This window comes from Geotrypetes seraphini, chromosome 1, assembly GCF_902459505.1.
Source record: "Geotrypetes seraphini chromosome 1, aGeoSer1.1, whole genome shotgun sequence".
Taxonomy (NCBI): domain Eukaryota; kingdom Metazoa; phylum Chordata; class Amphibia; order Gymnophiona; family Dermophiidae; genus Geotrypetes; species Geotrypetes seraphini.
In genome coordinates, this window is record NC_047084.1 from 290,252,286 (window position 1) to 290,267,794 (window position 15,509).

Consider the following 15,509-nt stretch of genomic DNA (forward strand, 5'->3'; position numbering starts at 1 on the left):
TTCCTTTTATCCACTGTCTACCCTCTCTCTGTCCCTTCTATATAGCATCTTCTCTCTTTTTATTCCCGTATTCACGTATGGAGTGTGATCATAAATTTTCAGATTTAAAATGGTGTATCATCAAGCATATACCTGAGGATTACGATGGAGATAGACTGTCTCAGCTCCAACTTAGAGAGTACGGTAGTTTTGGATTTTTGAACATCAATCTGTGCATCAGGGAGGTTTAAATGACTTTATTGAGTGGAACTGAACCATTTAACTTTTACGCGTTGGGTTTCCAGCTGATTTGCTTTTTCTTCCTGATGTCGTCTTTTTTACATCCTGACGTTTAGACGTTGTTCTATGTTCCTGATTTAAGGGTGTAGCCCTGGGTGCATTTGTTCACTCTCTCAGCGCCATTTTCAGTTTGCCATGAGCTGCTGGTGATCTACATTGGAATCTTTGCAGTGCCATGGTTCCTGAGGAAGGGGGTTTTATCCGCCCGAAACGGAGCCCCGTTAAGCTGAAAACTGAGCATGCTTTCAAGTTACATTCATGCAAGATAAGTTTCCATGTTTCCATGATTTTGGTTCCAGTTTTGCGGTCAAGAACAGTCTTCAAGCATTTGACTTTGGATGCTTATATATAAGTGATTTAAGAAGAGACTTATGTGGCTTCACTTAGAATTTTCACTTTCATTAACTCACGTATTTCATACATTCTCACTGCAAGAGAGCTCCAGGAATGTATCACATACTTTACCCATTTCGGGTTTAACTTGTGTCAACTCTATTTAGGGGTTGGTTCCCCCATATTAGAGTTGTGATAACTGAGGAATCTTTCATGTTCCAAATTATTTATTTAATTATTTTTGCCATTGTTTCTTCTTAACTCACCTATATATATGGTTGAAAGAATATATTTGGGTCCTTTTCTACATGCTTTCTTAGTGGGTTCTATGTTTTTGAAGAGTACAAAAATAAACATTCTTAATCATCAAAACAAAAGACACGGATCCAAGATGGCCGCAGTTTTGATGAGCTGAGCAGTACGCCACTGAGCTCTGCGGTGTTTTTCCAGGGATTGTTTGCTGGCGATATATGCTCCAGCACACTAGTGGTATTATTTTCATCTTTTGGGTTTTATATAATGTAAGTAGGGCATAAACCATGCCATTACTTTACCCCTAATTCCACATTCTCCCAACCTTGCCAGCAATATTTGATGATCCAAAACATTGCAAGCTGTGGAGATATCTAGAAACACCATTAAGTAGCTCTCTCAGTCCAGTCCCCTATATATGAGATTCATCCAATTTGGCAACCAAAAGTCTCTCTGTATTATTTTTCCCAAATCCATATTGAAATCGGTCCAAGCAATCTACTTCAGCCAGATATTCCTGCAACTGATTATGTACCACCTTTTCAATAATTTTATTATTATTCAAGCATTTATTATGCTACCAAATGATCTGGAGATATCGAGGCAGTTTACAAAAAGCTGGTTATGTGACATTACTGAAAGAATAGACATAACAAAGGGGAAGAAAGATGGTATAGCAAAATAATAGTTGCCTTTTACAACAATAATAATAATCCTAAAAAAATGAAATGGCACATAAAGTTTTAAGTGTGATGTGTTATTGTTTATTTAAAGCTTTTATACTGCTAACTAATGACTATGAAGTCAATTCAGAGCAGTTTACATGAGCAGCTTTGATGGGTTTCTGAACATTAACTTCAGTAATGATGGTACAGTACATGAGTTACAATATATGAATTATAGACAAGGGGTAACACGGCACTGCTGGAGTTATGACAAAAGCGCTTAGTAATGGTGTTACAGACAGAATTAGATTGTTTCTGAGATGTCTATTATACATATGAACATACAAATCATTTACCTTAGTCTGTCCTTTGATTGACTCAACAATTAAGAATACAATAACCCTATATGCAATCATGTTACTTATTTATATCATCAGCCTCTATAAATATACATACTAAACCTTTTAGTTCTCATTTAAATGTATCATTTAAACTTATTTTGTATATCCTGCTTTATCATATCATATATAAATGGACTATGAAGTAGCGAGCTATATTCACCATATTATTATCTCCTCCCTTCCCAGATTAGTCCAATGTATTCTGAGAAAAGTAAGGTCTTCATTTCTTTCTTGAACTTTTCGGTGTATTTTTCTAGTTTTAATTCCTTCGGTAGGGAGTTCCACCACATTGGATCCATCACTGAGAACATTCTTTTCCTTACACTTTTGTTTTTAATGTGTTTGAATGATGGTATTTCCAGTAAGTATTCTTAACCTGAGTGAAGTGTGCGTGTTGTAATATGGTTAGCATTAGTGTGCTAAGGTTTGTTTGTTTGATTATGTTTGTGTGTGTGTAGTTTTGTAACCCGCATAGATTTTTGGATATGTGGGATATAAATTTTTTAAAATAAATTAAAAAAACAAAACAAAAAACACAGTAGGGTGGGAGGGAATGGGACAGCAAATTTGGGCATTAACTAATAAAGGATGGAGAGGCCTGTCTGAAAAGCCAAGCTTTCACAGCAGCCTTGAATTTCATTCGAGAAGTAATAGAACGCAAATCTGGGAGAGATTATTCTACAGTGAAGTAGCACAGCAACACAAAGCTGTCTCATGTGAAGTTATAAGACATACATGTGCTTTAGCAGGGCACTACTAAGCGGTTACTCCCAGCACATCTAAGTGAACGTGAAAGCTTTACGGAGTTAGAAGAGAAACTAGGCAAAGTGGAATCATGGAATAAGCGTCATGGTTCAGTAGACGTATCTTATAACAAATCCCGTAACTAAGAGAAAGCCGGAGCTGTTCAAATGGGAAAAGGAGAAACATGACCATCGATCGATTGTTAAGTTTTGTGCATTCCCCAGATAAACATATCCACTCAAAAGCGAGCGAGACAATCGTGCGCAGGACATCAGTGCGCTGGATTTCAACACTATTTTAAAGCGCTCCGAGGGTGTGTGTGTGGGGGGGAACCCCCCACTTTACCTAGAAATGTTGCCACTCCCACTGGGGGGTTGGGAGGAACCCCCCCATTACAGAGGAAACAGTAATTTTTCCTAAAAAAACAGAGAAAAAGGCTATTTCCTCTATAATGGGGGGTTCCCTCCCCACACACACCCTCACAGCGCTTTAAAATACTGTTGAAATCCAGCGCGCTGATGTCCTGCACGTGATTGGGTGGGTTTATCCACGCACGATTGTCTCGCACGGTTTCGTCTATGAGCCCCAGATAGTGTCTGGTTTCCCTTCAGATCGAAGGGTCAGACACATATGAAACAATAAATAAATAAATAAATATCAGAAGCTGAATGTTGTCAGCATACATGCTCGTAAAGTTCTCAACTCAACCAACCAACTTCCTAAATTCTAATCATTATTTTGCCACTGTAGCTGAAAACAGTGTTACCTTATTTCATTAAGTGCCAATTTGCAGAAACAAAATTCTCTGTTTTGACATTGTTTCAGATCATTGATTGAACTATATCCACTTTGTTCTCTTCTTGGTTGGGCTGAGAACTTATCAGCGCCCCCTTGTATGGTGAAAGACCTATTTATTTTGAAACAGTGACAAATGGGGATAGAAATATATTGAAAAGACAAGAAGCAGAATTGAGCCCTGAAGCATGTCAACATGACAGTGGAAAAGAGCAGGAGAGTCATGAAAGAATACCAGGAAAGTAGAGTTGGAGAAGTATAATCATAGGCAGTCGGTGATTCAGCTGTTTAGAGAGGCTAAAGTGGGTGGGTCTATGGTGGAGTATAGAAACATAGAAATATAGAAAATGACGGCAGAAAAGGGCTATAGCCCACCAAGTCTGCCCATTCCAAATACCCGCCCCCCCCTGACTTTACTTCCTTAGAGATCCCATGTGAATATCCCATTTTCTCTTAAAATTTGACATGCTACTGGCCTCAATCACCTGCAGTGGGAGTTTGTTCCAATGATCCACCACTCTTTCGGTGAAGAAGTACTTTCTGGAGTCGCTATGAAACTTCCCTCCCCTGATTTTTAGTGGATGCCCTCTGTTGTTCGAGGGTCCCATGAGACAGAAGATACCATCTTCTGACTCGATATGGCCCGTGATGTACTTAAACGTTTCAATCATGTCTCCCCTCTCTCTTTGTTCCTCAAGTGAGTACAGCTGCAATTTATTCAGCCTTTCTTCATACGTGAGATCCTTGAGCCCCAAGACCATCCTAGTAGCCATTCGCTGAACCGACTCGATTCTCAGCACATCCTTCCGGTAGTGTGGTCTCCAGAATTAAACACAATACTCCAAATGAGGTCTCACCATGGACCTGTATAGCGGCATCATGACTTCAGGTCTCCTGCTGACAAAACCTCCACGGATACAACCCATCATTTGCCTTGCCCTGGAGGTAGCCTTCTCCACTTGATTGGCAGCCTTCATGTCATCACTAATGATCACCCCCTAGGCAGAACTGTGCAAGTTAAAATCTTTGTGGTGGGGGCAATATTTCAGCAGGAAGGGGACAGTGGTGCACTTTGGAACACAGCAAGAAAAGAATCCCTGATCGTCCAAGTACCCATAACCAAAGCTGGTTTTAGAGGTATCTAAAACCAGCTTAGGCCTTTCCCCTGCCTCTAACCGCATAGAGCGAAAAGAGGCGTTTTTAGAGAAGGGAAAAGGGTGGGAGGTGGGCCGACCTAGACCTAGGCATACAGCAGGTATAACCAAAACTTTAGGCAGGTTACCTAGTCGGCACTTATATGTTTTGACTTAGACAAAGTCAAAACAGGTATAAGTGCTGAAAAAGGGCCCGCTGTGCTGATGGCAGCTGCTGCGATCAGCTCAGTGGCCCGGCAACCTACCACCCCCCACAGCAACCATCACAGCAGGAAAGATGTCTCAACTCCCCTGCCACGATGGCGATGACCCCTTTACCCGAACTGCTGCGATCCGCGGCAGGAGAGATGCCCAATCTCTCCTGCCATGGTTTGTGGCAGTTCAGATAGAGGGGTGATCGCATTGCGGCAGGGGAGATAGCTAATCTCTCCTGCCGCGATGTATCATCCCCCTAAAAGATTGGGCAGGAGGGAACTCAACACTTCCTGCCTGGCGAACCCTCACCCCTCCCCGGTGACAAGATCTGGGCAGGAGGGAGCCCAAGCCCTCCTGCCTGGTAACCCACACCCCACTGACTACAATCGGGCCAGGAGGGAGCTCAAGCCCTCCTGGCCCGGCGACTGCTGAAACCCCTACTCCACCAACTACGATCGGGCCAGGAGGGAGCCCAAGTCCTCCTGGCCCAGCGACCTCCCACCCAGCTGACTTTGATCTGGGCAGCAGGGAGCCCAAGCCCTCCTGCCCAGGCGATTCCCCCTATCCCCCACCACCACTAAGATCCGGGCAGGAGGGATCACTAGCCCTCCTACCCTTGGCGCACCCCCTTCCCACGATTGCCTCCCCTGAACCCCCGATAGGCCCCCCACCCGCCAACCCCATGACCCCCTCACCCACAACCCCCCCTTCCTGTACCTGTAAAAATGTTGGCCGGACGGACAGGTCCCAAGCATGTACGTCCGGCCCGCCATCCGTTGAATGGTGGGCCTTAGGGCCTGATTGGCCCAGGTGCCTCAAACCCTGTCCCCTGGTGAACAATCAAGTAGACATCTTCACTGGAAATACTTTGTATTTATCACCATGTCATCTAGAGCAGGTTTTTCTCATTTTGACATTCTTAGCTGTTTTGTGATATTATGACAAAACAGAAAAGTAATTGGCAGCACCCTATATTGAGCTCTTGAAGAACATCCACTGGCTATAAATAAATGAAAATTAGTAAAGATGAGACACTTAAGTACGGGCCAAAGTTAAATGCATTGATACTACTGTGTAACTTTTTATGGCCCTTTGATTGGCGTTATTTTGCCAGAGGTTGGAACTTTTTTCATCTAAGATTTCTTCTGTGATATGTCTCCAACCTGTACTTAACTGGATGTTTCAGCTCCTGAAGACGTTTACGAAATGGAGCTCTGTCAAGCCGAGACAATCATTTGTTGGGACTCAGATAAGTTTAATGAATGGACTGTGATTTGAAACTATTGTGAGTTGGGATTTATACAAGAATTGTGAATGAAATGATTTCCCTCATATCTTTTTAGATTTTTTGCACTTTAATACTTTTGCACTTAGCACTTTCTGATGTTTTGAAATTATTCACTTAAGGGACGGGGCTTTTTTGAGCCGTTATTTTCGGCCCTTTATTTTGCTCTTGAAGCATCTCACTGAGTGTTTACTCACATTATTTATTCATTATTATAGAGACCGAATGATGTATGGGGCAAGACTTAGTAAGGTGCTTAAACCTCGTGCTGGCCACCTTTGAGTCTTTTGCCCAGGGCCATAAAAAGTTACACAGTAATATCAATGCATTTTACTTTGGCCCATACTGAAGTGTCTCATCTTTACTAATTTTCATTTATTTATAGTCAGTGGATGTTCTTCAAGAGCTCAATATAGGGTGCTGACAATTACTTTTCTGTTTTGTTATTATAATTTTGGCAGTTTTTTAAGAGTTTCTTGGTCTCCTTTGTGATATTATGACCATTATAAAGGCAAACTGATTAATCCTTGGGTTAAAAACAATCCCCCCCTTTACGAAGGCGCGATAGCTTTTTTTTATCACTGGCCGTGGCAGTATTAGTTCTGACGCTCAGAATTCCTATGAACATCGGAGCTAATACAGCCGGTGATAAAAAAAAAGCCTAACATGCCTACGTAAAAGGGGGTGGGTGGGTGGATATTACCATGGATTTAGCAATGCAACATTTTTTTTTTTCATATTGGTGGAAAAAAATTTAATTACTTGCTCTGTGGTAATAATAACAAGCCTCTGACTTTAGTTCCTGGAATTGTTCACATTCTCTCAAAGAGAGTGATAATATTGGCTGAGCCAGTAACCTGTTTTGAAAGAGATGGAGCAACAGTTCAAGACAGAAAAAAATAACTACAGTACTATAGAAATCAGCAACATTCATACATCTTTTTGACTTTTTCAGCTGGCATTTGATGTGACCAACGGTATTAGTAATTATCTTTTTTTTAGAGCTTTTTAGGAAATCAGCATAAGCATCCATCTTGTCTGTGACATTGACTTTTTAGACGATATTACCAACAGGACGAGTGGGTGGGTCAAAGGGAAAACAAAAGTGCTTTAGTGGCAGAGAAGAGTCTGGTGTAAGGCTAGACTGGAGCTGGCAGGAAGCCCAGGCCTTTCAATCAAAGAGGAGTTGGCAAGAGGAAAGGGAGCAGTATTCCAACAGGGAACCCCTCAGTTGAAACAAACCTGAACTGGAATTGTGTGAGCAGTTGGGCTTAGGGGAGCCCATGTCCCATCAACTGAAAGTGGGTTGAGTTAGAGAAGATGAGGGACAAATGAGGCTCCTGGGTTTATTCAGCTGAAGAGGAAGCAACATGGGAGAAACTGAATAGTAGGGTTGATGGGGAACCCAGAGTCAGACCCAACCAATTGAAGATTGAGTGAGCTGGCAACCCAAGCTTGTGCTGTTCTGCTACAGCTGTCTGTCTCAATACCTCCCTTCTGTCTGTCAACTGTGTTGTATTGGCTGCGGCATCCATGACAGGTAGGAGAGCCATGAAGAGAGTGAGGGAGAGCAAGAGGGGAGAGAGACTAGAGGTAGAGGAGGAAGAGTAAATGGTAGGTGAGCAAGCAGGGGGGTATGGAGGAGAGCACTCTCCCCACACTCTCCCCACACAACCACTCTAAACTTAAACTCAGTGGCATCGTAAGAGTAGGAGGTGCTCAGGGAGGTGGTGCCCCCACTCCCCCTCTCTGTGTCCCCCCCATTCCTTCCCGCCCCCACTCCACATTCGTGCTCTCTCTTACCTCTAAATCTTCGCCAGCGCGAGTTGCTTCTCCACCCTGCTCCTCGCACCAGTTTTGGATTTCCCTCTGATGTCCCTCCTGACCCTGTGACCCAGAAGTGATTTAGAGGGGAACCAGGCTGGTGCAACAGGCAGGACAAGTTGCTTGCACTAGAGAAGATCTACAGAGGTATGGGGTGGAGATAGGGATGGTGCGAACGTGGCGTAGTATGTCAGGGTAGGGCAGAGAGGTGCTGGCACCCCCACTAACATGCGCCCGGGGTGGTCTGCCCTCCCCCTCTTACTACGCCACTGCTTATACCACAGCTGCCTATCTACCCATTCAAAGTAGCTGCAAGAGACAGACATGTAGGTCGTGGAGTCATAAGACCTGGTGTTTTCTAAAGTAGTTTGTAGTCCCCCTGGGGTCTATGAGAGCAATGTGTGTTCTCAGGACAGAAAAGAAAATAAGTCTTTTCATATTGGTGTAATTCATGTGAACACTGAACAGACTACAGAAGCTGATATAGAGGCAGGAATAGCAGTAGATGGCGGTAGCAGCATCAGTAGCTGTGAGGGGTCAGAAGAAGCAACAGTTATGTGGGTGAGATTGGAGGTGGCAGCACAGACTGGAAGCAACAGAATTTGTGAGGGTGGGGTCTGAGGCAGATGCACAAACTGGAAGCAGAATCAGTTTCTAGAACCCAGCAATAGAAGTGGGGGACTGTATCAGAGGCAACAAACAACAAGTAGGATGTTTTTATCTAGACCTGTTTCCATCACATCCAAGTTGCATAAAGTTGCTCTAATTGAGCAGCTGACCACTGGAGGTATTAAGTACAACACAAAGAAAGGGATCGGAATACACAAAAAGTCAATAGCACGCACAAAGAAATGTACATGCCAACAGAACTGGGACAAGTAATTCTTCATAAGAGACCTGACCCTGCCAGTGTTTCGGCTCTTGGCCTCCCTCAGGGGTCTACAACAACATAGAAAAATGATAAAAGATATCACAGATGGGATTACTAATCAAACTTAGGTATTTGTAGAATATTGTGTTTTTGGAGAAAATGGTTGAATAAAAGCATTAACAAAAGAGAAAGCCAATTTGGTTAAAAATTTAAAGATAATTGTTTTGAATGTTATACCGGCTTAACTGATAATTTTATAGGCTAACAAGTAATTTTAATTTTATATTTAGGGTCTAATTTGATATTGGGACAATTACTTTTGATAAGGAAATTGTATGACAGACAATTAAAAAGGTATATTACTTGTGACCATAGGTTAATATTTTAAAGCGTTTTTGAAAAAAAAAAAAAAAAATTGAAGGAGAATATATTATTGTGGACATGTTCATGGGCACGATGAGTATATATATGTTTATGATGATTGAGGAAATAGATACATAGACAAAGGGCTCCTTTTACAAAGGTGCACTAGCGGTTTAACGCGCGCTAAACAGTTGGATGCGCTAGCCACTACCGCCTCCTTTTAAGCAGGCGGTAGTTTTTAGCCAGTGTGGGGGTTAGCACGTGATGAAAAGTCGCGCGCGTTAATCCCGCTAGTGCGCCTTTGTAAAATGAGCCCAAAATGTGCAAAAATGTACTTATTGATATGTTTAATTTAGAGTTTATTTAAAAAAAAAAATAGATGTTGTATTGTAAGGAGATATGAGAGAAATATGACATAAGTATAGTACATGTATAGTGAATTTTGTCTACATATGTAGCAAAATGGGAGATGAATGATGATATATATATTTTTTGTGCAAATAAATATGTTTACATTCTTGTGTTAAATGTTATTTTAAAAGTGAACCAAATTTATATATGTACATTGGAATTTATATATGTACTGTATATTGTTTGCATAGGGTTTGAACTCTATGGGGCTCATAATCAAAACAGAAAAACGTCTAAAAACCGGCCTAAATCGGCACTTGGACGATCAGTAACAAAAGTCGTCCAAGTGTCGATAATCGAAAAGGGTTTTAGACGTATTTAAAAATGACTTAGGCCTTCACAGTGCTGCTGAATGACCAGAGCTAAAAGGGGCGTTTTAGGAGGAGTGATGAGGGCAGGATTTGGGTGGGATGTGGGCCGTCCTAGACTTAGACTTACTGCATGTATAACCGAAGGTCACGAGTGGTGTTCCGCAGGGCTCGGTGCTCGGGCCGCTGCTTTTTAACATATTCATAAATGATCTAGAAACAGGGACGAAGTGTGAGATAATAAAATTTGCAGACGACACCAAACTATTTAGTGGAGCTCGGACAAAGGAGGACTGCGAAGAATTGCAAAGAGACTTGGACAAACTAGGGAAATGGGCAGAGAGATGGCAGATGAAATTCAATGTTGAGAAGTGTAAAGTATTGCATGTGGGAAGCAAAAACCCGAGGTATAATTATGCGATGGGAGGGATGTTATTGAATGAGAGTACCAAGAAAGGGACTTGGGGGTGATGGTGGACATGAAGCCGACAGCACAGTGTGCAGCTGCCGCTAAGAGAGCGAATAGAATGCTAGGTATAATCAAGAAGGGTATTATAACCAGAACGAAAGAAATTATCCTGCCACTGTATCGGGCAATGGTGCATCCACATCTTGAGTACTGCGTCCAGTATTGGTCACCGTACCTTAAGAAGGATATGGCATTACTCGAGAGAGTTCAGAGGAGAGCGACACGACTGATTAAGGGGATGGAAAGCCTTTCATACGCTGAGAGATTGGTCGGGCCTGCACAGATCGGCCACAGATCGGGCACGGAGAGTCAAGTTAGTGAATCTTGCCCAAAAGTTATTTTTAATTCTTTCTTGAATAACTGAAAAGTTATAATAGCACAAGCCTCGGGAGAAAAGGCATTCCACAGTATAGGTCCCTCAACCTGAAACAAGAGTTTTTTCTATAGCACTCTAATTTGATCTTATGAAAGGAAGGAACTTCTAATAATGAGGTGTTAGTTGACCTGAGGGTCCTTGATGGTTGATATAATTTTAACATTGATGCCAAAATGGGAGAAGTCAACCCTTTCAGTACTTTAAAGATCAAACAGGGTATCTTAAATATGATTCTGTACTCAATGGGTAACCAGTGTGGAGTCTTCAGGATAGAAGTGATGTGCATGCTGTATATCTGGCTGTACCAGTTAACACTTGCTGCTGAATTCTGTGCACTATATGGAGTGTGTGTGTGGGGGGGGGGGGGGGGAGGGGGGGCACATATTTTGAAAAGCAGGAAATATAGATGTACATTTCCCTTTTCTTTGTGATCTGCTGCTGTTTCCAGTTGATAATCCTATGTCCTGTGACCTCGCTGTGCCCAGTCTGAGTGAAAGGACAAACTGGAGAGGAGACAAAGAGAAGCAAAAGGGAACTTTTTAGTTATTTGTATTGCTGATAGGTTTAATTATTCAATTATTTACAACATTTCTAACCCGCTTAAACCTAAGCGGCTTCCAAAAATACATACACAACTATCAAATAACGCATAGCGAATACAATAAAAACAGCATTCAATAAATTCATTACAGCCATTGCTCCCTAGTTAAAAGCTTCTATAAACAGAGTGGTTTTCAGTACCTTTTTAAATTTCAGAATGTCAGAAAGTGATCTGAACGGTCCTGTCAATTGATTCCGTAGCGCTATTCCCGCTACTGAAATCACAGCTGCTGTTATGTTTTCATAGTGCATATGTACAAACCCATCCATTGACAGACGCATCATTAATGCTGGTCGGTACTGAAATGTTGCCCTAAAATCTTTGACTAGATCCATCCTTTTCCTTCTCCTGCAGGTATTTGACTGGGATTTAAAAGGTGTGCCACTGGAGCCCGCTGCTGATCTTCAGGTGGTAGTGAAAGACCATGAAATGGTGGGAAGAAATAGGTAACTTATGAAGTGCTGCATGACAAGAAAGACATTTCTCATTGGTCCTGCTTGTTCAAAGGACAGTTCTATAACGTAGCACCCGCGCGTATGCTCAGCCTGAGCATGTAAATATACAGACTACTAACACTGTCGTGGGTAAGTATAACAAAAGCAGGAATATTTTCTTGCAAAAGCGAAGCAACAGTGTAAAGGCAGCAAGGGAGACTCTATTGGCGCCCCTCCCCACCCTCTTCTCCACCCCCACCCGCTCCTTCCCCGTCCCCCACTGTCACGCTCCGCATCCCTTCCCCTTTCCCTCTGTAATGTTCCTGGTGCGAGCAGCAACCCTCAACCTGCTGTCACGCCTGCGTGGGCTCTCCATCTTACGTCGCTTCCTAGGCAAGGGTCCAGGAAATGAAGTTAGAAGAAGAGCTGGCGCAGGCATGACAGCAGGTTAGAGGTTGCTGCTTGCCACCAGGAATGTTACGGAGGTATGGGGGGAGGGAAACGGCCTGAGCACAGCAGTGGAGGTGGGTGAGGAATGAGCAGGGGGGTGGATGTGTGGAGCAGAGAGGAGGACAGGTGTCGCGCCCCCTAGCAAGATGACACCAGTGGCAGGACGCCCCCCTCCAGCCCCCCCTTACTATGCCACTGTCTATAGCAGGGGTGTCCAACCTTTTGGCTTCCCTGGGTCGCATTGGCCGAAAAAAATGTTTCTGGGGCTGCGCAAATGCTGCAGCAAGACAGAGGAGGGAGCCGGCAAGATGGTAAACACTCGGGGGCAGCAGAGGAAAACACTGTGTCGCCCTCAACCGGGGCTGCACACTATACTTCATGGGGCCGCATGCGGCCCTCGGGCTGCAGGTTGGACACCCCTGGTCTATAGTTTTCCAGCAGCGAGACTGTATATGTGAATATTTGTGACTCTGACACTTGTGGAGGAATATGACAACCCTTGACAAAGGCTTTTGCTGAAAATTGGCCAAGTTGGGCCTGTCTTCAGTAAATTCTTCTTGCTTGCAGCTCTGCTTGTTCCTCCTCCATGGACCACCTTTGCTGCCTTTACACTGTGGGTAAGTGTACACCTGCATTTGTAAATGTCAACAGGGTGACTGTGCTATTCTGTAATAGTATTTATTAAATGCTTGTAAATGCAAGGGGGCATTGATATGAGTTGGAGCATGAGAGGACCATGATCAGAGCTGCCATTTATGGTCGCAACTTACAGAATACAGTAGACTCTCAGTTATCCCTCACTCTGTAGAGCTGGTATCAGAAGTGAGGTGGCAGAGGAAAGGCCCTGCCGGGGCTGGCCAGAACAGCCTGTTTACAGCACTGCCTATGTTGACTGGCTGCCACTGCTGGTTCAGGGACTGGGGGAAGGGGGTGTGTGGGTGGGTCAGGTCCAACTGCTGCTGCTGCTTCAGGGATTAGAGCAGGGATCTCAAAGTCCCTCCTTGAGGGCCGCAATCCAGTCGGGTTTTCAGGGTAATGGTGGACATGACAATGAAGCCAACGGCACAGTGCGCAGCGGCCGCTAAGAAGGCGAATAGAATGCTAGGCATAATCAAGAAGGGTATTACAACCAGAACAAAAGAAGTTATCCTGCCGTTGTATCGGGCGATGGTGCGTCCTCATCTGGATATATTGGTCGCCGTACCTTAAGAAAGATATGGCGTTACTCGAGAGGGTTCAGAGAAGAGCGACACGTCTAATAAAAGGGATAGAAAACCTTTCATACGCTGAGAGATTAGAAAAACTGGGACTCTTTTCCCTGGAGAAGAGGAGACTTAGAGGGGATATGATAGAGACTTACAAGATCATGAAGGGCATAGAGAGAGTGGAGAGGGACAGATTCTTCAAACTTTCGAATAATAACAGAACAAGAGGGCACTCGGAAAAGTTGAAAGGGGACAGATTCAGAACGAATGCTAGGAAGTTCTTCTTTACCCAACGTGTGGTGGACACCTGGAATGCGCTTCCAGAGGACGTAATAGGGCAGAGTACGGTACTGGGGTTCAAGAAAGGATTCGACAATTTCCTGTTGGAAAAGGGGATAGAGGGGTATAGATAGAGGATTACAGTCCAGGTCCTGGACCTTTTGGGCCACCGCGTGTGCGGACTGCTGGGCACGATGGACCTCTGGTCTGACCCAGCGGAGGCACTGCTTATGTTCTTATGTTCTTATGATTTCCCCAATGAATATGCATTAAAAGCAGTGCATACACATATCTCATGCATATTCATTGGGGAAAACCTGAAAACCCGACTGGATTGCGGCCCTCAAGGAGGGACTTTGAGACCCTTGGATTAGAGGGGTGGGGGTTTGTCTGGTCAGGACCAGCTGCTGCTGCTTTGGGGGCTGGAGGGAGGGAGGGGGTGGTTGTCGGGTCAGAACCGGCTGCCACTGCTGTTAAGAGGGCATGATGGAAAGGTATTATTGGGTTAGGAGTACGTGAAACAATTTTATTTTGTGCTGGTAATTTTTTTTTTTTTTTTTTTTTTTTGCCGGTTGGTTGAATACCGGTTACCTGGGATTCTACTGTATTGTTAATTACATGTGCCTCTGCTGCATTTTATATTTTGTTCGCATTTTATATGACCACCATTATGCCAGATCTATGGCTGTTGTAGCTGCAGGCGCCGTACGTGTGCGCTGATGCCAGGTTCCACTAGTATTCTATAATGGAATCTGGGCACCCAGATGCCAACACAGAATAGGCTTTCACTGTATGGCATTGAGGAGGAATTCATCAATGGGCGCTACCGCGTTAATGCATGTACCGTAAATAGCATTCACACAAGCAAATGATTAGTATGCGCTAAATGCTAACGATGCCCATTATATTCCTATGGGCATCCATAGCGTTTAACATGTGCTAATCTTTAGCATGCGCTCAGGAAGTAGCGCCCATTGATGAATTCTCCTCTTAGGCACCTAAAAGGAAGTGCCCATTTAAAGAATTGCTCCCTAAGGCTCTAAATGGAAAATATTGACTGATATGGAGAACATATCCTGGGAGTTAATACACTGGGGGAAAGAGCTCATTTGACACACCAGGTCATTATCATTAAATAGAAAAAAATGTATTATTTAAACTTATTTGGCAAACGACTTGTAATTTCAAAAGAAATGAAGGCATTGGCGGAGACTCGGGGATAAGAAAGATTTCCTGTTTTGTGGTGGGAACGTTAGATTTTTCTTGACATAGCAAAAGCTACATAAGCCAAATGGAAACATTTTTCTACAATTTAAATCTAGGGTTCTAGCTCTAGGTACACCTTTTTTTTTTTTTTAGAACATAAGAATTGCCATACTGGGACAGACCGAAGGTCCATCAAGCCCAGTTTCCTGTTTCCTACAGTGGCCAACCCAGGTCCCAAGTACCTAGCAGAAACCCAAATACACTTCTCCCTCGTTATTCACAGGGGATAGGGGCAGAGCCGGACTGCGAATGGCGAAAAACCGCGAATATCCGGCTCTGACCCACCCCCGCCTCCCTTCCGCCTTCCCCCAGCATCCTGGCCTAACCTGATGGTCTAGCTGGTTTTCGGGGCAGGAGTGATCTTCCTATGCTCCTGCCCCGTGCAGATAGCCATTAGGAAATGGTTGTGGGGAGTTCCCGTAGTCTCTCAAGAGACTACGGGAACTCCCCACAACCATTTCCTAATGGCTATCTGCACGGGGCAAGAGTGTAGGAAGATCGCTGCTGCCCCGAAAACCAGCTAGACCACCAGGTAAGGCCGGGATGCCG

General features: G+C 43.8%; 1 protein-coding gene across 7 annotated transcripts in view; it reads left to right on the plus strand.

Annotated features, from left to right (window-relative positions):
* Positions 1–15,509, plus strand: part of DYSF (dysferlin) — a 539,803-nt gene that overhangs the window by 47,239 nt on the left and 477,055 nt on the right. For all 7 annotated transcript variants that reach the window (XR_004540213.1, XM_033953409.1, XM_033953435.1 and 4 more), the window contains exon 3: positions 11,681–11,772. Coding sequence is in view for 6 of the 7 variants with exons in the window: in XM_033953409.1 (XP_033809300.1) it covers positions 11,681–11,772 (92 nt within the window). In the remaining variant the exon portion in view is untranslated. The remainder of the gene's footprint in view (positions 1–11,680; positions 11,773–15,509) is intronic.